Genomic DNA, 23289 nt, shown 5'->3' with positions numbered 1-23289 from the left:
TGTATATATAAAAATCGTCCGATTTAATCGGTATCGGCTTTTTTTGGTCCTCCAATAATCCGTATCGGCGTTGAAAAATCATAATCGGTCGACCTCTAGTGTATATAGTGCATTTGTAAACTATTCAGACCCCTTATACTTTTTCCACATTTTGTTGCGTTATAGCCTTATTCTAAAATTAATAAAAAATAATTGTCAATCTACACACAATAACCCATAATGACGAAGCAAAAACAGGTTTGATCTTGTTCAAGTCCGGGCTCTGGCTGGGCCACTCAAGGAACTTCAGAGACTTGTCCCGAAGGCACTTCTGCTTTGTCTTGGCTGTGTGTTTAGTGTTGTTGTCCTGTTGGAAGGTGAACTTTCGCTCTCTGGAGCAGGTTTTCATCAAGGCTCTCTCTGTACTTTGCTCCATTCATCTTTCCCTCGATCCTGACTAGTCTTCCAGTCCCTGCCGCTGAAAAACATCCCCACAGCAGGCTACCATCTGACCACTCTGCCATAAAGGCCTGATTGGTGGAGTGCTGCAGAGATGGTTGTCCTTCTAGAAGGTTCTCCCATCTCCACAGAGGAACTCTAGAGCTCTGTCAGAGTGCTCATCGGGTTCTTGGTCACCTCCCTGACCAAGGCCCTTCTCCTCCGATTGTTCAGTTTGGCCAGGCGGCCAGCTCTAGAAAGAGTCTTGGTGGTTCCAAACTTGTGCCATTTAAGAATGATGGAGGTCACTGTGTTCTTGGGGACCTTCAATGCTGCAGAAATGTTTTGGTACCCACAATCCTGTCTCGGAGCTCTAAGGACAATTCCTTTGACCTCATGGCTTGGTTTTTGCTTTGACATGTTCTGTCAACTGTGGGACCTTTATATAGACAGGTGTGTGCCTTTCCAAATCATGACCAATCAATTTAATTTACTACAGGTGGACTCCAATCAAGTTGTAGAAACATCTCAAGGATGATCAATGAAACAGGATGCACCTAAGCTTAATTTCAAGTCTCATAACAAAGGGTCATAATATTATGTAAATATGATATTTCAGTTTTATTTAAAAACATTTATACATTTGCAAACATTTCTAAAAACCTGTTTTTGCTTTTTCTTCATGGGGTATTGTGTGTAGATTGAATGGGGGGGACTATTCAATACATTTTAGAATAAGGCTGTAACGTAACAAAATGTCGAAAAAGTGACGTGTCTGAATACTTTCCGAATGCCCTGTCCATGTTTCCAAAATAGAGATTAAATGGGTCTATCCAAAGATGTAATTTTGTGAATGCCAGTGGTAGGCTAAAATTGGAGAGCGCTTTTATTGTCAAGAGTAAGCTCTTCCTCGCCACCTCTTTTATGTAAAGGTCGTTTTTTTTAACTCAGTTTTATGTCATGATATTGTTGCAGAGTTATAATGTAGACATAAGCCTACTTCTCCTTCTCTAACTTTCACTTCTCCATTGTCCTCAAGTGGCCTGTTTTAAAACCAATGTTTAAGTGAGACTAGTGGTTAGGTTGTGGGAATGGGAATAATGGAAACTACTACTTTCTCGGGGGATACCCATCTCTTTACCCACAAATGGCATATTCAAGAGCAGTCTAAATGAATGGGCATACCCCTCAATCTTTTATATTGATGCTCATTACTTCATTAATCTTACAGGTATGGATACAGCCATCCTGTGAGGGCTCTGCTCCATTCTTAGAGCTGAAGGAAAATGTTGAATTTCAATGTCCTGAAGAAGGTCGTCTGTTCTATAGAGAGCCGAAGCCGAGTATAATTTGGCTGATAAGGTGTTTGATTGAAGTTACATCGGAGGGAGGATGTGGCTTAGGCAGCGGGCGCTGCTTTAGGCAGGAAGAGGAAGAGGCTGGCTCAGCTAACAATTGTTTGAGGAGCAAGATGAGACGACTATCACAAGCGGTTTTGTCATATTTGGTAAAAGACTCAACCATTGGTTTGTTGACATGGAACTACAGAGCCCAGGCCCCCATTCCTAAAGGGTCATAACTTTGTTAGTTTTGTTTATCTGATTCAAAATACAACCTCTACTACAGCACCTGAGCTCAATTAAAGATATTTGTTAAGAAGAGGGATGGCCCTAGAGAGCTACTGGTTGTTCAGGGTTTTGTTCCAGCCTTGCTCTAACACCTGCTTTCGCTAATCAATGTCCTCATTGGCCGCTTATTAGTTAGTAGAATCGGGTGTGTTAAAGCAGAGCTGGAGCAAAATCATTCACACCCAATACAGTAGGAGGGTCAGCCAGTCCTGCTGTAAAACTAATGTAAACCATTAGTTTATTTGTTTATTTGTTCTTAATTACAGCAGATGGACCCTACCTCGAAATCATTGAACAGCCTAAACAGGTAACCCTTGTCTTCAGTGTGCTCCTTTTCTCAGTTACAGCATAGGCTATGTAATCAAAGTACACTCAAAATTAAAATGTTAACATATTTCAAAGTGATATTAAAAATGGTTTATTTGACTATCATTCATGTCTGTTCCAGCGGGGCTTCAGGTTCCGTTATGGGTGTGAGGGACCCTCTCACGGTGGGCTTCCAGGGGCCTCCAGCGAGAAGAACAGGAAGTCATATCCCCAGGTCAAGGTAAGTCCCACCCATAGAGAAAGATAGAGGCCTCTAGTGACCAAAAGGCTGTATTAGCATGGGCAGCGCCATTGAGGGTAGAGGTGGACCCGTTTCGAAATGGACCAGGGTCTTTCCCACTCAGACCCAATATGCATAAATATTTTTTTAAATATAGAGACCCGTTTCGAGCGATCCCGAAGACAGCTAGATCCCATCTGTATAGACCTGGTCGGATGCAGACCCGGTCCGATCCGAGTGAGGGAAGAAGGAGAAAAGTAATTTTGAGCTACCTTATTAACCGCCGCTGATAAAGCGCAAGTGTGAGCGAGTGACAAGTTGAGTAGGAAGAGACAGCAACCAACCAAGCTGACGCGCGCTATAGTAGACTAATAACCTAGCTATGCAGCTATTAATCATCCAATATGATTACGTAGTACCAGTCTTGACTGCATTAAACCGGGAGAAGCTATTTAAGGTAGCTAATGTTAGCTAGCTAGGTAGGCTAATTGAGGCTGCATGCGCTTTCTCATCCTACAGTTAATAATAACAACTCCATTCAGAAAATTAAGTAGCAGCCTACACATTGGCTCTTGGTCGTTGTGGCCTATCTTCCTTCTTTAACTTTTAATTGTCATTTTAATTCCATCTTCCATTGATTAGATATCTCCTAACTTTTGCCAGAGACGGTGCGAGGTTCTATGACTGTAGCCTATTGCCGCTTTGTTGACTTAAGATTGTCAAACAACAAGCCACACACTCCACTCTCGTGAAAAGCAAGAGCAGCAGCATAAAGGATCAAATGTCTCTCTCTCTACTGCAGCAGTCGTGTTTGGATCTGTACGGGCCCTTCCGGACAAGTCATTTTTAAATTATACATACCCAAGACATATCAGATCCGACCCAGACCTGTGACATTATTTTGAGTTCTTGATCGGGTATTCGGGTACAGGTGGATCTGTGAAGACCTCTAATTGAGGGCTTCCACCATTTTAATGTAGTTAACTGGGTGGGACCTGTGTGGGAGTCATGTCCAACTGGGTCATAAGGAGGGATCAGCCAATTGTGAAGAAGAAAATTGACTACTTCAAAACAGAGATTGCCTCAATGGCCCATGCTGTCACAGATGCTATAATGGCATAGATACAAAGATGAGTCCTTTATGTATCTCTATGGTCCCACCAACGTGTCCTTCCCGATGTTATTTTTTTCCTTCCATTCTTCAGTCACACCTTCTGTCCTTCATTCTGTCTTTCCATCCTTCCTTTGTTCTTTCCTTTCCCTCCTTGAGGCCTGCCTTCTGTCCTTCTCGCCTTTCTTCTTTTGATTTTTCAACTAAACAAGCGGAAGTAGGAATTCCCCATGAGATTCCTAGGAATTTTGTGTCTCACCTGTTTGAGGTGTAATCATTTTTTTCATGTGTGAATGAAAACTTTTTAATAAGCTCCGCCTGCATTTCAAGCTAACATTTAAATGTCCATCCTGACAGAAATCTGTTCATACAAATAACACAATTTTCCCCCACACAAACACACACAGATACATTATTTGTATCTTTAGGCAATTTGAACTATGTTCAGACTGTACTCTGGGAAATCCCCTCTTGTTATGCCTCCAAATATTTCCCTCAAGCAGTAAGAGTAGGTATTGTCTGTTGGTGATGAGTCACTTACTCCAACCTCTCATCTTTTGAGTGTGCTTTTGTTTCAATACATTTTAACCTTTACACCTGAGGGTTTTTTGCTAAAAGGTTTTAAGTGATATTTTATTGGAGCAAGACATGAGAATGGATAGTCATTCAATGGTCAGGGGAAAGAGGAATGTCCTCTTAATTTCTTCAGTAAGCTCTAAGTTCTGTTCACAGGATTGTTTTTGTACTTGTTTTTTTTTATTTTTTTAATATACCTTTATTATTCCCCGTAAACCCTACCACCCTTCCCCCAATTGGAGAAACCTAATAAACAAAGACATTTAGGCTTCTACCTTCAGTTTATACTTATTTTACACATTTTACAGACACAATCTATTTTACAAGAGTTATTTTGTTTGTTTTTTAGTCCTGGCCTTTCTCTCTTTCTGATGTCCATCCAGTTTGATTTCTATTTGTAACTGTGCTATTTCACAACATTTCTGAACCTATATACATTTTACAGACCCTGTATGTTTTACATTTGTTATCTTGTTATTAGTCCCACCCTTCAGCTCCATTCAACCCCTCCCATCACCATCCATTTTGGATTTCTATTTCCATATATTTTCCAACTATGCTGTGATGCTTCACAACAGCACTGAACCTTTCTATTCTCATAGCTTCTACAGATTGTAAATTAAAGATACATTTTTGATTTTGCTAAAATAATGATTATATTATTGATCGATTGACTATGGCTTTTCAAATCACCCAGTGTTGCTATCTGCAGCGTTAGTTCTAGGTAAATGTTGCAATTCTTCAGCCATTCCTGGACCTGTGACCAAAAAACTAGCTACTTATGGACCATATCAAAATAAATGATCTAATGACTCTGCCTCCTCAAAGCCGAATCTGCAGAGCTGGGAAGATTGTATCCCACATATATATAACATTCTATTGGTTGCAAGAATTTTGTATAATCATTTAAATTGAAAAGTTTTGAATCCGGGGTAGTTTTTTGCGTGTCAATTCATAAACCACGTGCCATGGAATCAGTACATCGAAAATCTCTTCCCAACTATTTTGCAACTTATATGGCACAGCTGTCAATTTTGGTCCTTAAATTAAACTGAAACAATTTTCTTTAACCATTTATGTTCTTATTTATGATACATTATTTTTAAATGATAAATTATATAGAAAAATACTTTTTTTAATCAATTGGTGTATTTGAGTTTAACCACTATTTGTTGTATTATTTGTTCTGTCTTTTCAGGTGGATTAAACTGAAATGAAATCATACCCGCAAAACACCAGTCTCAACATCAAGAGTGAAGAGGCGATTCCGGGATGCTGGCCTTCTAGGCAGAGTGTCTGTGTTCATTTGCCCATCTTAATCTTTTATTTTTATTGGCCAGTCTGAGATTTGGCTTTTTCTTTGCAACTCTGCCTAGAAGGCCAGCATCCCAGAGTTCTTCACTGTTGACATTGAGACTGGTGTTTTCCAGGTGCTATTTAATGAAGCTGCCAGTTGAGGACTTGTGAAGTGTCTGTTTCTCAAACTAGACATTCTAATGTACTTGTCCTCTTGCTCGGTTGTGCATCGGGGCCTCTCACTCCTTTCTATTCTGGTTCGAGCCATTTTGCGCTGTTCTGTGAAGGGAGTAGTACACAGCATTGTACGAGGTCTTCAGTTTCTTGACAATTTCTTGCATGGAAAAGCCGTAATTTCTCAGAACAAGAATAGACTGACGAGTTCTTTGTTTCTAGCAAACTTGTAATCAAACCCACAAATGCTGATGCTCCAGATACTAAACTAGTCTAAAGAAGGCCAGTTTTATAGCTTCTTTAATCAGAACAAGCAGAACCCATCCAACTTGAAGGAGCTGGAGTAGTTTTGCCTTGAAGAATGGGCAAAAATCCCAGTGGCTAGATGTGCCAAGCTTATAGAGACCTACCCCAAGAGACTTGCAGCTGTAATTGCTGCAAAAGTAATGACTTTGGGGGGGTGAATAGTTATGCACGCTCATGTTTAGTTTTTTGTCTTATTTCTTGTTTATTTCACAATAAAAAATATATATTTTGCATCTTCAAAGTGGTAGGCATGTTGTGTAAATTAAATTATACAAAACAAGGGGGAAAAATGCCAAGGGGGTGAATACTTTCGCAAGCCACTGTATATAAAGTGCTTTAATTTCTAAATGGTAAAACATATGTATAACAATACCCTCAAATAAAATGTGTCGTTCTGTATCCCTACCTCATGAAATCTCAAATCCCAAATGCTAGAGTATAAGGCCACATTAACAATTTTAGCTTCACTGTCCAAATACATATGGAGGGGAGTGTATACAAATCATCCCCCCCCCTCCTCTCCCTGCCATTTACTTTGTTTCAAGCCTGTTGGGAATTTCCTCCTGTGTCATAGAGGTAATTACTAGGGACTGTCGAGTGGCATCACCAACAGGAAACTGTGTTTTCAGATGGCCTCCACGGTCTCAGAATCTTGACTGCCTCAGTGTAAAACATAGAGGTGTCTCTCAAACCTGTTCTATAGGTTGTAGAGGCAGATATAGCCCACTGTCTATGCTGTGCTTCTGTACATAAAGTTACATAGTACATTGATATGAGTTCTCTTTTAAATGCAGTGGATAAAGACGGGGGTTGAGGCGAGAGACATTTGAACTCCAGGGCAGGCTAAAGACTTTTCTAGGTAGGCAAATTCAAAATGTGTTCTTCAGTCTCACCCTCTGACTGCTGCACCTAACAGCATATGTACCATTTCTTGGAACGTGGTTGGTTTTGTATGTAGGCCAATTTTGGCTGGGAGAACCAGAAAGAGGTGAAGTGAAGACATTTGTCTACAGTGTAGTAATTATTTTGTGTAAGATTTCAAAGTGGTTAGATGGCATACTTTTACGTTTTGTGTCTATTACATGTGTTGATATCCATAAGCATCCGTCACTCCCAGAGTTATTCATTTACAGTACCAGTCAAAAGTTTGGACACCTACTCATTACATTTTTTTTTTTTTTTTTTTACATGTGTACGATTTTCGGTTGTCGAATAACACTGAAGACCTCAAAACTATGAAATAACACATATGGAATCATGTAGTAACCAAAAAAGTGACAGCTTTGCACACTCTTGGCATTCTCTCAACCAGCTTCATGAGGTAGTCACCTGGAATGCATTTCAATTAACAGGTTTGCCTTGTTAAAAGTTCATTTGTGCAATTTCTTTCCTTAATGTGTTTGAGCCAATCAGTTATGTTGTGACAAGGTAGGGGTGGTATACAGAAGATAGCCCTATTTGGTAAAATACCAAGTCCATATTATGGCAAGAACAGCTAAAATAAGCATTGAAATGACAGTCCATCATTACTTTAAGACATGAAGGTCAGTCAATCTGGAAAATGTAAATAACTTTGAAAGTTTCAAGTGCAGTCGCAAAAACCATCAAGTGCTATGATGAAACTGGCTCTCATGAGGACCGCCACAGGAAAGGAAGACCCAGAGTTACCTCTGCTGCAGAGGACAAGTTCATTAGAGTTACCAGACTCAGAAATTGCAGCCCAAATAAATGCTTCAGAGTTCAAGTAACAGACACATCTCAACATCAACTGTTCAGAGGAGACTGCGTGAATCAGGCCTTCGTGGTCGAATTTCTGCAAAGAAACCACTACTAAAGGACACCAATAATAAGAAGAGACTTGCTTGTGCCAAGAAACACAAGCAATGGACATTAGACCGGTGAAAATCTGTCATTTGGTCTGATGAGTTGCGATTTTTGGTTTGCCTTTGTGAGACGCAGAGTAGGTGAACGGATGATCTCTGCATGTGTGGTTCCCACCGTGAAGCATGGAAGAGGAGGTGTGATGGTGTGGGAGTGCTTTGCTGGTGACACTGTCAGTGATTTATTTACAATTCAAGGCACACTTAACCAGCATGGCTACCACAGCCGTCTGCAGCGATACACCGTGCCATCTGGTTTGCTCTTAGTGGGACTATCATTTGTTTTTCAACAGGAAAATTACCCAAAACATACCTCCAGGCTGTGTAAGGGCTATTTGACCAAGAAGGAGAGTGATAGAGTGCTACATTCGATGACCTGGCCTCCACAATCACCTCACCTCAACCAAATTGAGATGGTTTGGGATGAGTTGTACCACAGCATGAAGGAAAAGCAGACAAGTGCTCAGCATATGTGGAAACTCCTTCAAGACTGTTGGAAAAGCATTCCAGGTGAAGCTGGTTAAGAGAATGCCAAGAGTATCAAAGGCAAAGGGTGGCTACTTTGAAGAATCTCAGAAAAGTGTTAAACAAATCTAAATATTTTATGGTTTACTATATGATTCCATATGTGTTATTTCATAGTTTTGATTTCTTCACTATTTTTCTACAATGTAGAAAATAGTAAAAATAAAGAAAAACAATGTAATGAGTAGGTGTGTCCAAACTTTTGACTGGTACTGTATGTGATGCATCATTGTGACGGCATTAAATAAGTGGTATCAGCCTTTGACAGATCAAGCATGTTTACACTATTGTTGGATCTATGTTGGCTTCCTGTTAGTTCGAACAGAACTTTGAGACGTTGGTGTGTGTGTCATAGAAAGTCATTCATCTGCATGCAATTCATATCTGTTCACTGAAGAGAAATGTGCATTCTCTTCTCTGTGAAGAATGGGTGACTGATAAGCTGAGGGGTTTCCTGTGAAGGGTTTTAGAAGGATGGGATCTTTAGCTGAAGTTGTGGAAGAACTTGACATTTTACCATTGTTTGAAAATAGCCCTGGTTACATGAAGGACTGAGATTGTGAAACCTACCCTAACCCAGGGTTCTACACTAACGTTTTCCACTGGTGGCACTGGTGCTACTGACATTTTTAGTTGGTGGCACCAGAACATGTTTTGGTCGCACCAATTTTGAAAAATAATTTATTTTAGAGGAGGACTGATTTTTTTCCCCCCCAGTTTTCACTATCAAAATCACACTTTTTATATAGAAAAACATGATTGGAGTTCTTAACTGCACAACTATTCTTAAGCAACATAAGGGACAATTATTTTATGTCTGGGTAAAATATTAGAAATGTTGATTTGTTTTTGTGAAGTTACCCTTTTAATTCAGATGTGCACCAGCCAGATGGTTTTGTTTGGCTAGCTGTGTTTCTGTAGCACACTTGTGATGGAGTGTTCAAATCAAATGGCCACTGGATTGATAGGCATAGGTAGGCATAGTTACCTTTTTAATTGCCTTACCCTAACTGTTTTAGCAGTGGTGGAAAAAGTACTCAATTGTCATACTTGAGTAAAAGTAATAGAAAAGGACTCAAGTAAAAGTGAAAGTCACCCAGTGAAATATTACTTGAGTAAAAGTCTAAAAGTATTTGGTTGTAAATATTTTTAAGTATGAAAAGTGAAAGTATTATTTTTTTTAATTGTTTTTATTGACGGATAGCCAGGGGCACACTCCAACACTCAGACGTCATTTACAAACGAAGCATTTGTGTTTAGTGAGTCCGCCAGATCAGAGGCAGTAGGGATGACCAGGAATGTTCTCAAAACAAACTCTGAATCAACTATATTTGGGAGAAGGTTGAAACACACATGAAACATTCATGGACATTTAGCTAGCTTGATGTTGCCAGCTAATTTGTCCTGAGATATAGACATGTCCTTTTTTTTATTTTTTTTTTTGCTGGATCTTTGTAGAATTTTGACCCATTTTTGAGTCACACAAAATCGTGTGTTCTCTACTCCGACAATTAATCCATAGGGGAAACCTAGTTCGTTTCTAGTAATCTCTCCTAGTTCAGTCTTCTTCTGTGGATTTTTTTATGGCAGTTGGCAACCAACTTTTTCAGGTGCATTACTGCAACCTACTGAAGTGTGGACCTTGTTCATCTGTCAATCACCCACGTGTATGTGTGTGGGGAGAGGTGGGAATTGACAGCGCCTCAAGTGTCTAAAATAGAACCATGTTCTATGTTAGCGCCTGGTAACGTTTGGATGAAATTATTGAATAAGATGTATGTGTACATTTATTTTGCAACGCTCTCCCATACAACACAGGCGGTGTGGTCAGCATATAACCCTTTGTCAAAATCTGAGCCATGTGTAAAACTGTTTTCATTCAGCATTTCTTTCATGGGGCGCCAGGGTAGCCTAGTGGTTAGAGCGTTGGACTAGTAACGAGTTCAAACCCCCGAGCTGACAAGGTACAAATCTGTCGTTCTGCCCCTGAACAGGCAGTTAACCCACTGTTCCTAGGCCGTCATTGAAAATAAGAATTTGACTTGCCTACTAAAATAAAGGTAAAAAAATTAAAAATAATGTATTAATTTGGTTGATGCATCACTCAGAAATTGTTTACCATTTTTACTGGCATATTCCACTGTTTTGAATGCTGTGTGTTTATGTGTGATTTGTATGTGTGTGTTTTTTGATGTATGAGTGACACACTTCCCCCCTAGAGAAAGTGTGTGACTAACCTCATTTGGTTAATTCATCACTCAGAAATTGTTTACCATTTGGACTGGGATTTTTAACTGTTTCGAATGATGTGTGTGTGTGTGTTGTTGTTGTTGCATAAGTGACTAATTTTCCCCCTAGAGAAAGTGTCTGAATAACCACATGAGAAACAAAGCACAAAGTGACAGTAACACTCTAGCTCCTAACTGTCACTCAGTCAAGGTATGACTGAACTAGCTACACAGGCCAAGAGCCAATAAACCCGAGAGCACATTTTAGATTTGACAAGATTATTATTATTTTTTTTTAAACACCACCATACTATGTAAGCAGTCTGGCACACTAGGCTATCGTTCTAATAGCTTGTCTAAAGTGTATCCCTCTAAAAAGGACATTGGTGTTGTCTTTGCAGATCTGTAACTACCAGGGGTTGGCACGTGTGGTGGTACAGCTGGTGACCAACTCTAAAGATGCCCACCTCCATGCCCACAGTTTGGTGGGCAAGCAGTGTGACAAAGGCATCTGCATCACAGACCAACAGCCCAAAGACTCCAGCATCAGGTGTGTCTCCACCGCTCTCTCTAGTTAGCGTTGCGCATGAACACACACTAGGGCTGGTAAGGTAATTGTATAAACATGTAACCAACAATTTATGGATGAAGACCATAAATAAAATACAGTTTAATAGATCACAAAAAAAAAGTTTTAATGAACTTTATTTTCAATAGTAGGTATATTTGACACAATAGCAGTAGTGTAAATTAATGATTATGAACAATTGTGTTGCTACCTTAATCCATCTAGATATCAAACTGTCTCCACCTCCTCCCGACACACGCTGTCTTGGCACACCCTGTTCTTCAAAATGCACACTCCCTTAGATGCTGCTGCAGCACACATAATTCTCCGGTTTGTAAAGATTAAAAAATATGCCAAAATCCGACCTGAATCGCCACTGTCTGCTGAATTTAGCTAGCCAATGTCATTATTGGTGAGTGTGGACATTTTCAGTGCATTCAGCAAAGTATTCAGACCCCTTGACTTTTTCCACATTTCGTTACATTACAGCCTTATTCTAAAATTGATAACATTTTAAATACATTTCATCATCAATTTATGCACAATAACCCATCATGACAAAGTTAAAACAGGTTATTTGATATTTTTGTCTATATAAGGTCCCACAGTTGACAGTGCATGTCAGAGCAAAAACCAAGCAACGAGGTCAAAGGAATTGTCCATAGAGCTCCGAGACAGGATTGTGTTGAGGCACAGATCTGGGGAAGGGTATCAAAAAATGTCTGCAGCATTGAAGGTCCCCAAGAACACAGTGGTGTCCATCATTCTTAAATGGAAGAAAGTTGGAACCACCAAGGCTCTCCCTCGAGCTGGCCGCCCGGCCAAACTGAGCAATCAGGGGAGAAGGGCCTTGGTCAGGGAGGTGACCAAGAACCCAATGGTCACTCTGACAGAGTTCAAGAGTTCCTCTGCAGAGATGGGAACCTTCCAGAAGGACAACCATCTCTGCAGCACTCCACCTATCAGGCCTTTATGGTAGAATGGCCAAACAGAAGCCATTCCCCAGGAAAAAGTTACATGACAGCCCACTTGGAGTTTGCCAAAAGGCACCTAAAGGACTCTGACCATGAGAAACAAGATCCTCTGGTCTGATGAAACCAAGATTGATTTGTTTGGCCTGAATGCCAAACATCATATCTGGAGGAAACCTGGCACCATCCCTACAGTGAAGCATGGTGGTGACAGCATCATGCTGTGAGAATGTTTTTCAGAGGCAGGGACTGGGAGACTAGTCAGGATCGAGGGAACGATGAAGGGAGAAAGGTACAGAGAGATCCTTGATGAAAACCTGCTCCAGAGTGCTCAGGACCTCAGACTGGGGCGAAGGTTCACCTTCCAACAGGACAACGACCCATATCACACAGCCAAGACAACGCAGGAGTGGCTTCGGGACAAGTCTCTGAATGTCCTCGAGTGGCCCAGCCAAAGCCCGGACTTGAACCCAATCGAACATCTCTGGAGAGACCTGAAAATAGTTGTTCAGCGACGTTCCCCATCCAACCTGACAGAGCTTGAGATGATCTGCAGAGAAGAATGGTATAAACTCCCCAAATACAGGTGTGCCAAGCTTGTAGTGTCATACCCAAGAAGACTCGAGGCTGTAATCCCTGCCAAAGGTGCTTCAACAATGTACTGAGTAATGGGTCTGAATACTTGTAAATGTCATATTTGTTTTTTTTGTAAAAAAAAAAAAAAGTACGAACATTTCTAAAAACTTGTTTTTGTTTTGTCATTAGGGGATATTGTGTGTAGATTGAGGGAACAATCCATTTGAGAATAAGACTGTAACGTAATAAAATGTGGAAAAAGTCAAGGGGTCTGAATATTTCCGAATGCACTGTATAAGCAAAAGTGAATTATCAATGTTATAAAAAACGAACTTGAGATCAAATAGGCTAGCAAACGTTAGGTCTATGTACATAACCCAGAGGCATGACCACTGCACGTGATGGATTGACCCACTTGAGGACAGAAGATTTACCTAACTTAATTTTGCAAACCATTAACCAAAATTCCATGATCTTCACAGCCCTAACACACACCACCGACAGAACCAGTTAGCTTACCGGTAAATTAGTATGTTTAACACCTTTAACTGTTTGCTTATTGACAACATTGCAGAAATGTCTGGACATCCTATAGGACCATTATGGATCCTTCCTTTGAGATCATATGTAATGATGTGATTTCTGACTTAGGGTTTCCCCATCTAACTTGAATTGACCTTAAGGTGTTATATCTTGCAGTAATTCTTAAAAATGTACCACATGTAAATCAGACATTCCTTGTGACAGTTTCCCCAACCTGGGCATCCTCCATGTGACCAAGAAGAATGTGATTAAGACACTGGAGGACCGCATGACTGAGGCCTACAGGGTGGGCTACAACTGTGGCATTGTCATCCACCCCGAGATAGACGCCATCCAGGGAGAGGTTCGCATCCCCCGGGAGCTCACTGGTCAGTCACCTTTAAGACAATTTGATTGAAATAATGTATTTCTGCAGAGCACTAAGAATATTTGTTGTTTTGCATATATATATGAATATATACGCATCGCCAACTTCACACTCAACCTTCGTGTGTGTGTCTGCCTTCAGATCACCAGAGAAGCATGATCTGCAGTGCAGCAACCAAGCAGGCTAAAGAGATGGACCTAAGCGTGGTGCGCCTCATGTTCACAGCCTTCCTCCCAGATAGTGACGGGGGCTTCTCCCGTAGACTGGACCCCGTCATATCAGACCCAATTTTCGACAGCAGTAAGTCACTAACAGCCACCTCGTCACTAAGCTCCAAATCAACTACAGTTCTTGTGAAAATGTGCCCGTTGCCATCAATGCATGATTTATGGCCATTAGTGCTGTGTTTCCCAGTGTGCTGTGACCCCAACAAGACAACGGTTCTAGCTATCTAGCTGAAACAGTCTTTAGCCATGACCCAATAAGAACTGTCTGTGCTCCACCATTTTGTTTCTTCTTTACATTATCAGTGAAGGATGTTCCATTACACTTCACGAAGTCCATCTATGACAAAGGTCCCCCACCTCACCATAGACACACACCATATTAGGCTACATAGTACCCAGTAGTGCCTCAGCTTAATGAAGCTCAGGAAGGAACTACTGTTTGAACAAATGAATAGAACCATTCTTGTGCCTCTCAATACTGAATTCATGTAATTAGTCACTGAGTTTAAGATGTATTGAAGTAAAAACCACATCAGTGTGCACTGGTTGCATTTTCCTAGCTCTGTTCTTCCGCTACGTCACGTTTCTTACTCGGCTTCCTCTCGCAGGCTGAAACTAGGCCTTCAATTTCATTTTGATGCCTGCCCTTTACTGTGTGAAAGCATCCACACAGTTTGTGTCAAGTCTTTTTTTTTCACATTTGATGTCTCTGTGGTTTTTTAAAATTAGAAAATATTTTTATAGAGAAATAAATAAAATAGTGGTTCCAGTTTGATAACAATGGGCAATTTCAAGGATTTACAAGGAATCCAATATGAATGTGAATATGAAAAGCTGAAATGTCTTGAGTCAATAAGTATTATACCCCTTTGATATGGCAAACCTAAATAAGTTCAGGAGTAAACATTTGCATGGATCCACTCTGTGCAATAATAGTGTTTAACATGATTTTTGAATGACTGCCTCCTCTATGTACCCCACACATACAATTTATATTTAAGGTCCCTCAACTGAATTTCAAACACAGAATTTCAAACACAGATTCAACCAAAAAGACCAGGGAGGTTTTCCAATGCCTCGCAGAGAATTGGCAGATGGGTACTTCAAAAAAAAATATTTTAAAGCTGACATTAAATATCCCTTTGAGGGCCTCCCGGGTGGCGCAGTGGTTAAAGGGCAGAGATTCTGGGTTCGCGCCCAGGCTCTGTCGCAACCGGCCGCGACCGGGAGGTCCGTGGGGCGACGTACAATTGGCCTAGCGTCGTCCGGGTTAGGGAGGGTTTGGCCGGTAGGGATATCCTTGTCTCATCGCGCTCCAGCGACTCCTGTGGCGGGCCGGGCGCAGTGCACGCTATCCAAGGTTGCCAGGTGCACGGTGTTTCCTCCGACACATTGGTGCGGCTGGCTTCCGGGTTGGATGCGCGCTGTGTTAAGAAGCAGTGCGGCTTGGTTGGGTTGTGTATCGGAGGACGCATGACTTTCGACCTTCGTCTCTCCCGAGCCCGTACGGGAGTTGTAGCGATGAGACAAGATAGTAGCTACTAACAATTTGAAGCCACGAAATTGGGGAGAAAAGGGGGGTAAAATTCACACACAATTAAAAAAAATATATATATATATCCCTTTGAGCATGGGGAAGTTATTAACTACACTTATATCAATACACCCAATCACTACAAAGATACAGGCGTCCTTCCTAACTCAGTTGCTGGAGAGGAAGAAAACTGCTCCGGGACTTCACCATGAGGCCAATGGTGACTTTAAAACAGTTAGAGTTTAATGGCTGTGGTAGGAGAAAATGGAGGCTGGAGCAACAACATTGTAGTTACTCCACAATACTAACCTAATTGACAGAGTTAAAAGAAGGAAGCCTGTACAGAATAATTATATTCATTCTGTTTGCAACAAGGCTCTATAGTAATACTGCAAAAATGTGGAAAAGCAATTAACTTTTTGTTCTGAATACAAAGTGTTATGTTTGGGGCAAATCCAATACAACACATTACTGAGTACCACTCTCCATATTTTCAAGCATAGTGGTGGCTGCATCATGTTATGGGTATGCTTTTAAACGTTAAGGACTGGGAAGTTTTTTTAGGATAAAAAAAATAAACGGAGTGACGCTAAGCACAGGCAAAATCCTAGAGGAAAACCTGGTTCAGTCTGCTTTCCACCATACACTGACAGATTAATTCACCCTTCAGCAGGACAATAGCCTTAAACACAAGGCCAAATGTACACTGGAGTTGTTTACCAAGAAGACATGTTCCTGAGTGTCCGAGTTACAGTTTTGACTAAAATCTGCTTGAAAATCTATGGCAAGACCTGAAAATGGTTTTCTATCAATGATCAACAACCAATTTAGAGAATTTTGAAAATAGTAATGGGTAAATGTTGCACAATCCAGGTGTGGAAAGCTGTTAGAGACTCACAGCTGTAATCGCTGCAAAAGGTACTTTTACAAAGTATTGACTCGGGTGTGAAAACAAACATTTCAAAAAATATATATAAAAACATGTTTTCACTTTGTCGTAATGGTGTATTGTGTGTAGATGAGTGAGATTATTATTTTTTTAAACCATTTTGAATTCAGCCTGTCATAAAACAAAATGTTAAGGTGTTTGAATACTTTCTGAAGGAACTGTACCTATTAGCTGTCAATAAATGAGAAGTAACGGTATTCTGCCTGCACTAAACAGAAGATCTGAGTTCCCTTATTCTGTTTGTAGAAGCTCCTAATGCATCCAACCTGAAGATTGTGCGGATGGACCGCACAGCTGGCTGTGTGACAGGAGGAGAAGAGGTCTACCTGCTCTGTGACAAGGTCCAGAAAGGTACAGTATGTGACTGGAATGGATTTGTCATCTATGATCCCGAGTGTGATTTATCACCGTTATCATGAAGATAACGTAGTCTGAAGCAACACGTAGTCAACACGTAGTCTGAAGCAACACGTAGTCAACACGTAGTCTGAAGCAACACGTAGTCAACACGTAGTCTGAAGCAACACGTAGTCTGAAGCAACACGTAGTCTGAAGCAACATGTAGTCAACACGTAGTCTGAAGCAACACGTAGTCAACACGTAGTTTTGGCAAGTCGGTTAGGACATCTACTTTGTGCATGACACAAGTAATTTTTCCAACAATTGTTTACAGACAGATTATTTCTCTTATAATTCACTGTATCACAATTCCAGTGGGTCAGAAGTTTACATACACTAAATTGATTATGCCTTTAAACAGCTTGGAAAATTCCAGAAAATGATGTCATGGCTTTAGAAGCTTCTGATAGGCTATTGACATAATTTGAGTCAATTGGAGGTGTACCTGTGGATGTATTTCAAGGCCTACCTTCAAACTCAGTGCCTTTTTGCTTGACATCATGGGAAAATCAAAAGAAATCAGCCAAGACCTCAGAAAAAAAGATGTAGACCTCCACAAGTCTGGTTCATCCTTGGGAGCAATTTCCAAAAGCCTGAGGTACCACGTTCATCTGTACAAACAATAGTACGCAAGTATAAACACCATGGGACCACACAGCCGTCATACCGCTCAGGAAGGTGACGCGTTCTGTCTCCTAGAGATTAACTTACTTTGGTGCGAAAAGTGCAAATCAATCCCAGAACAACAGCAAAGGACCGTGTGAAGATGCTGGAGGAAACACGTAGACCTCAGTTCGTCTTTTTTTGTGCTCTGCTGTTTGACCTCCAAACAAAGGGCCTCATCTCGAGTCTATTTCTACCTTTTTATTTAACATGGCAAATCAGTTAAGAACAAATTATTTACAATGACAGCCTACCAAAAGGCAAAAGGCCTCCTGTGGGGACCGGGATGGGATTCAAAATATAGGACAAAACACACATCATGACAAGAGAGACAACACGACATAAAGAGAGTCCTAAGACGACAACATAGCATAGCAGCAACACATGATAACACAGCATGGTAGCAGCACAACATGGCAGCAGCACATGGTAGCAGCACAAAACAGGGTACAAACATTGTTGGGCACAGACAACAGCACAAAGGGCAAGTAAGTAGAGTCAACAATACACCACGCAAAGCAGCCACAACTGTCAGTAAGAGTGTCCACTCGCTGTATCATGCTTTGCAGAGTCAATCAGTGGTATACTACTCCAGCCCTTCAGGCTTTTGTTTCAGCCCAGTTCTAAGACACTTCATTCAGACAAAACATACTGAAGATCACGATTTTAGTCGATTCTTTGAAATATTAGTGTTGGGTTGGAGCAAAGGTCTGCACACCCAGCAGCTCTCCCAGGACTTGAGTTTTCTTGTCAAGGACATGTACGGTGCAGCTAAAACATTCCAATACTACGGTAGTTGTGGGACGGTCAGTAGTGGGTGGCACCACTTCCTTGTTATCTTGGAAAGATATTGACGTTTCCTTGTGGTTCCATGAACGATGACAAGTGAAAGATTCTCATCAACCCCTGAAGGCTATATGCGCAAACTAGTTTGTTTTTTCAAACTCCTAGTTTGAAAGTGGGGTTGTGACAGTGTACCTTTTCCCCTGTCATTACAGATGACATCCAGGTGCGTTTCTATGAGGATGACGAGACAGGGCTGACATGGGAGGCCTTTGGGGACTTCTCCCCCACTGATGTCCATCGACAGGTCAGTGACACACAATAAAGTCTGTTTATATGTCCTCCCCTGTAACAGTACTATAACCTAACCACTGGTAAAATCTCCACTCCCTTCCACAGTTTGCCATTGTTTTCAAGACCCCCAAATACAGAGACCTGAACCTCCAGAAGCCCACCTCAGTGTTTGTGCAGCTGAAGCGTAAATCGGACAACGAGACGAGCGAGCCCAAGCCTTTCACCTACCACCCACAGATCATAGGTGAGCCGGTCTGAAACACCCCCAGACCTGGTCCTGGAGACCCTCTGTGCATGCTGGTCTCTATCCCAACCCACTATAGTTTGTGCCATTCTTATGCCATGGGGTTCAAATTGGACATAACCCACTATTCTGTCAACTGTCATGTCAATCTGCTCATCTTGCCCCTGGTCTTCTTCCTCAGATAAGGAAGAGGTGCAGAGGAAAAGACAGAAGACCCTGCCTAATTTCCAGGACTACAGCGGCCAAGGTGGAGCAGGGGGCATGTACCGGGGACCAGGGGGAGGAGGCTCCGCTACAGGGGGAGGACCCGGCTCAGGGGGAGGAGGTACACCCAAAAATTTTTCTGATGAGTCGTTATTTTTACACAGAAGGAATGTGATTTTAAGGTGAACGAGACAAGCCATGTAAACTTCAAATGGGAAATTTCTCAAAGTTCTTCACACGAGACGAAGTACAAGTTCAAAAGCTTTACTGTCTATTTAGGCTCAAAGGAAATGTGAAACCACTTAAAAAGAACAACTTTGTTTTATCTTTTAGGTTACTTCCAGGCCTATTCCACCTACAATAACTACGGCACCGGCTATAGCGCTGGCTTTTCCCCTGGCATGAGTGGTGGCGGGGCGGGCATTAAACATGGTGAGCGTGTTTGTCTGTCTGCAATTCCATTTAAGTTCAGGATAGGAATGAAGCTCAACCATGTTCCCTCGACACAGCTACACAGGGCAGAGCGGAGGACAGCGGTGATGACTGCGACATGGGCGATGACCCGTCCTCTGGGGCAGTGGTGGCGGACCGAGCCCAGTCGGAGGAGGATGCCTCTGCTGGGGAGACAAGTGAGGAGAGAGGGGCTGGTGTGGAGCTACGACCAGGGGACAGGACTGGCGGTGTGCCCAACAGGGAAATTAGTATAGTGATTAGCCAGAGTGGGCCACTGGACAAGGAAACAGACTACTGTACTTGTCAGTGTAGGACTGTGTGTTTGTGTTGGAGGCCAGGGTAGTTAATGACAGTGGTTTTGTGTCCAGAATGCATGCTGGAGGCTAGGCTGGTGGATGTGGCTGAGAGGCAGGCTGAAGCCCTCTTCCATTACGCCGTCACTGGAGACGTCCGCTACCTGCTGGCTCCACAGCGCCACCTAATGACGGCTCAGGACGAGAACGGCGACACGTACGTCCCCCCCAACCTATCACTTCAGACCTAATCATAACATAAACATAACTCTGACTTTCACTGCATTTGTCTAACTTTTTTAACTGCATTGATTTGCTTCCATCTTGTGTCCATCAGCATTCAGCTTTGCATTGATGCCAATGGGAAATATAACCCTGATATGGCATAGTTTCTCCAGTAGCACATGCCAATCTGGACTTGTCCTCTGTTTCTCCAGTGGTCTCCATCTAGGGGTGATCCACAGCCAGACAGACGCAGTCAGGAGTCTAGCCCAGGTGCTCTCTGCCCTGCCTGGAGAGGAGGTCCTCAACATGAGGAATGACCTCTACCAGGTAACAAACACGTACACTGACAAGCCTTGTGTTTCTGTGGTGATCTTAGTCCGTCTGTGACAGAGCAGGCAGTAATATCCTATATTTGTATCCCTCTATCCCAGACTCCTTTGCACCTAGCGGTGATAACCCAGCAGAAGGAGGCGGCCGAGGCCCTCGTATTGGCTGGGGCTGATGTCACTCTGTCTGATCGTCACGGAAACACAGCTCTACACCTGGCCACTCAGCAGAAGGAGGGAGGGATGGTAGGATTTCTACTAAGACACAGAGAGGTGGTGGAACTAGTGGACCTCCCCAACACAGCAGGTACAACACACTCCTATACACACAGACACATGCATAGTAGAAAGTGAAGAGTCAACTAGAGCATGACAGTGCTTTTGTCCTCCAGGATTTTGCTCCCTCCACCTGGCTGTGCTGGCCAATAGCCTATGTTCCCTCAGGGACCTCTTGGTGAGCGGGGGCAATGTGGAGGGCCAGGAGAGGAGCTGCGGCCGCACGGCACTCCACTTGGCCACTGAGCTGGACAACGTCTCCCTGGCAGGCTGCCTGCTACTGGAGGTATGTACCGTAGAAGCCTTGCCTACCACCCTGCATCTTTCTAATGGCTGGCATCTTGAGGCTAAGCAGAGTTGGGCCTGGTCAATACCTGGAAGGGAGAGCTAGAGTGTAATTAGTAAGGTGAAACTAGAACGTAACAAACTAGCACATCTCAAGTAGCCCTTTCCTTGTGACGGTGGATGGGTGTAAGCAGTGGCGATTTTAGCATGCACATCTTGGTGGGGCAAACTAAATGTAAAAATAATAATTACGCATGCCAGCAAAGCCACTACACTAAAAAATACATTAATTGCGCTATAACGGTGTCAAACGGTTCCCACAAACTGTTAGGGCCTACATAAAGCTGTCCTGACACCTTACCACTGCTACACCTGGTTGTCAGCGGAGCCTTGTCTGGCAGCGAAACAGTTCATTCGGCCTCATTTACTGGCTTTAAAAAAAAACATAGGTTATATGGCTGACTTGTTTAAACGAATGTAGTTTCTACTGACAATTGAGATGTAACTATGGCATAAGGGAATGACGAGCGGATAAGAGGCAAGCCTTAATTTCGATTAAGACATTAATGAGCAAGTAGTCGATATAACTATTTGTTCAGCACTTTAGAAATGTACAGCAACAGAATTCAGGACATGAGCCGTTCTTACAGTATTCTCCCTGTACACCAAGTCAGAACCATAGTATAGATAACGGGAGCATATAAGCAACGAAAGCTCTTAAAATATTCGATGATTACATTTCTCTAAAACGGGCTATAGGCTAATTAAGAGGGGAAAAGGGACCAAATGATTAGCGTGAGCCACATGGAGGTATAGATGATTACTTTCTTAGGTACAGTATACATATCTCACTGGCATATTACATCATTTATGCAGCAGCATACAATACATATTTGGACTCACCTTCCAAACCACTCACTGTTGAATTTGCGATTTCCAACTTGTTGTGTAATGTTTATGTGCAATGGCCGATGAGCACCGATACGTTCTATCTAGAATTTCTCTTCATTATTTATCATCACGTGACAAGGATTGAAAAGGATTTGCCAGTAGATTGTCGACTTGATTCATGATGATGACTGCTAGCTAAGCTCTTGAAAGTATGATGTTGACATGATCAGTCCAATCAGAGCCACTGTACATATAACATGATTTGACGTCATTTTATCTGTGGCCAATGACCTTGAGCCTTCATGGATGGGCACTTCTCATGTCAGAATGACGGGTCGCCACTGGGTGTAAGATGTGTGTTGACAGTGTTCTCTCCCTCCGCAGGGGAATGCTGATGTGGACTGCTGCACCTACAACGGCTCCAGCCCTCTCCACATAGCAGCAGGCCGGGGCTCTGTCAAACTGACCGCTCTCCTCATGGCTGCAGGTATGACTGAGTTTCTTCAACCTGTCCCCTTTTGTGAAAATGGCTTAGTTTGATGTCTTTGTTTTCTCTGTAACTGCTCTTTGGTAATATAGTCCTAGCTCAAAGGCAGACATGACTTGATCAATCTTTTCATGTCTAGGTGCCAATCCTCACAAAGAAAACTTCGAGCCCCTGTTCTTCAGAGAGGATGACTGCTGTGTGGATGAGGAAGAGGAGCAGGATGAAGGCTACATCCCAGGGATGACTCCTCTTAACATGGCTGCCACTCCTGAGGTGGGTTTCACATGCACACACTTTGATGTGTTTTCTGGAAGTCATTTTCCTCCATGTTCTGCTATCGTCTTGCACGTATCTCACTCAACTGACTAATATTGCTACAGTCCTTTCTCACACCTTTACATGTTTACTCTAAAGATAACATGCATGTCATTTTATGACGACGAAACTACTGACGTGAATTCACGAGCTGAAAGAACATTTCCTTTTTATCTATTTGAATGTTCGCTAAATATCCTCTCTCTTCCTTGTACTTCTAGGTGTTGGAAATTCTGAATGGCAAAGAGTACAAGCCAGAGTCCACCATCCCAGTCTTCATCCCCCCTCAAGGTTGGCTCCTGCACTTCAGTTTAAACAACCCCCTTCATTGTAATCTCTAAGCCATAGGGATATACTGCTGTCTCATCTTGGTTCTTGTCCACTGTGGAGTACAGCTAACGGTGTCATGTTTCTGTAGGCGACATGCGGAGCCTGGGCTCAGACACAAAGCGGGCATTATGCCAGGCCCTTGAGTGCCAGGGGGGGAGCTGGGAGAGCCTGGCGAACACGCTGGGGCTGGGCATCCTCAACAGCGCCTTCAGACTCAGCCCCTCCCCCGCCAGCACACTGCTGGACAGCTACGAGGTACACACACACACTATCCCAACCTAAGAAAGCTGATGTTTCTCTGGAAACTTACTCCTCCTTTTCTCTGGTGTTGTGCCAGGACACATTAATCTACATTCAGACAAAGACATGAGGGGGAAACATAGGCATTGTAAGATTAT

The 23289-nt window shown here is 42.4% G+C and overlaps 1 protein-coding gene across 6 annotated transcripts in view; it reads left to right on the top strand.

Moving 5' to 3' along the window:
• Positions 1–23289, top strand: part of LOC109864709 (nuclear factor NF-kappa-B p105 subunit) — a 35395-nt gene that overhangs the window by 10194 nt on the left and 1912 nt on the right. For 3 of the 6 annotated variants that reach the window (XM_020452592.2, XM_031797148.1, XM_031797149.1), the window contains exons 4-22: positions 2312–2352; positions 2494–2592; positions 11090–11238; positions 13551–13714; positions 13855–14013; positions 16670–16774; positions 18484–18575; positions 18668–18806; positions 18988–19131; positions 19344–19442; positions 19520–19639; positions 19832–19973; positions 20194–20308; positions 20413–20614; positions 20700–20869; positions 22144–22246; positions 22386–22519; positions 22783–22852; positions 22980–23146. In XM_020452592.2, coding sequence (XP_020308181.1) covers positions 2312–2352; positions 2494–2592; positions 11090–11238; positions 13551–13714; positions 13855–14013; positions 16670–16774; positions 18484–18575; positions 18668–18806; positions 18988–19131; positions 19344–19442; positions 19520–19639; positions 19832–19973; positions 20194–20308; positions 20413–20614; positions 20700–20869; positions 22144–22246; positions 22386–22519; positions 22783–22852; positions 22980–23146 — 2414 coding nt within the window. Of the gene's footprint in view, positions 1–2311; positions 2353–2493; positions 2593–11089; positions 11239–13550; positions 13715–13854; positions 14014–16669; positions 16775–18483; positions 18576–18667; positions 18807–18987; positions 19132–19343; positions 19443–19519; positions 19691–19831; positions 19974–20193; positions 20309–20412; positions 20615–20699; positions 20870–22143; positions 22247–22385; positions 22520–22782; positions 22853–22979; positions 23147–23289 lie in introns of all 6 variants that reach the window. The other 3 variants (XM_020452588.2, XM_020452589.2, XM_020452591.2) reach the window with 1 other exon arrangement.

Source organism: Oncorhynchus kisutch, linkage group LG19 (genome assembly GCF_002021735.2).
Source record: "Oncorhynchus kisutch isolate 150728-3 linkage group LG19, Okis_V2, whole genome shotgun sequence".
NCBI classification, from domain to species: domain Eukaryota; kingdom Metazoa; phylum Chordata; class Actinopteri; order Salmoniformes; family Salmonidae; genus Oncorhynchus; species Oncorhynchus kisutch.
This window is presented reverse-complemented; position numbering and strand designations above follow the sequence as displayed.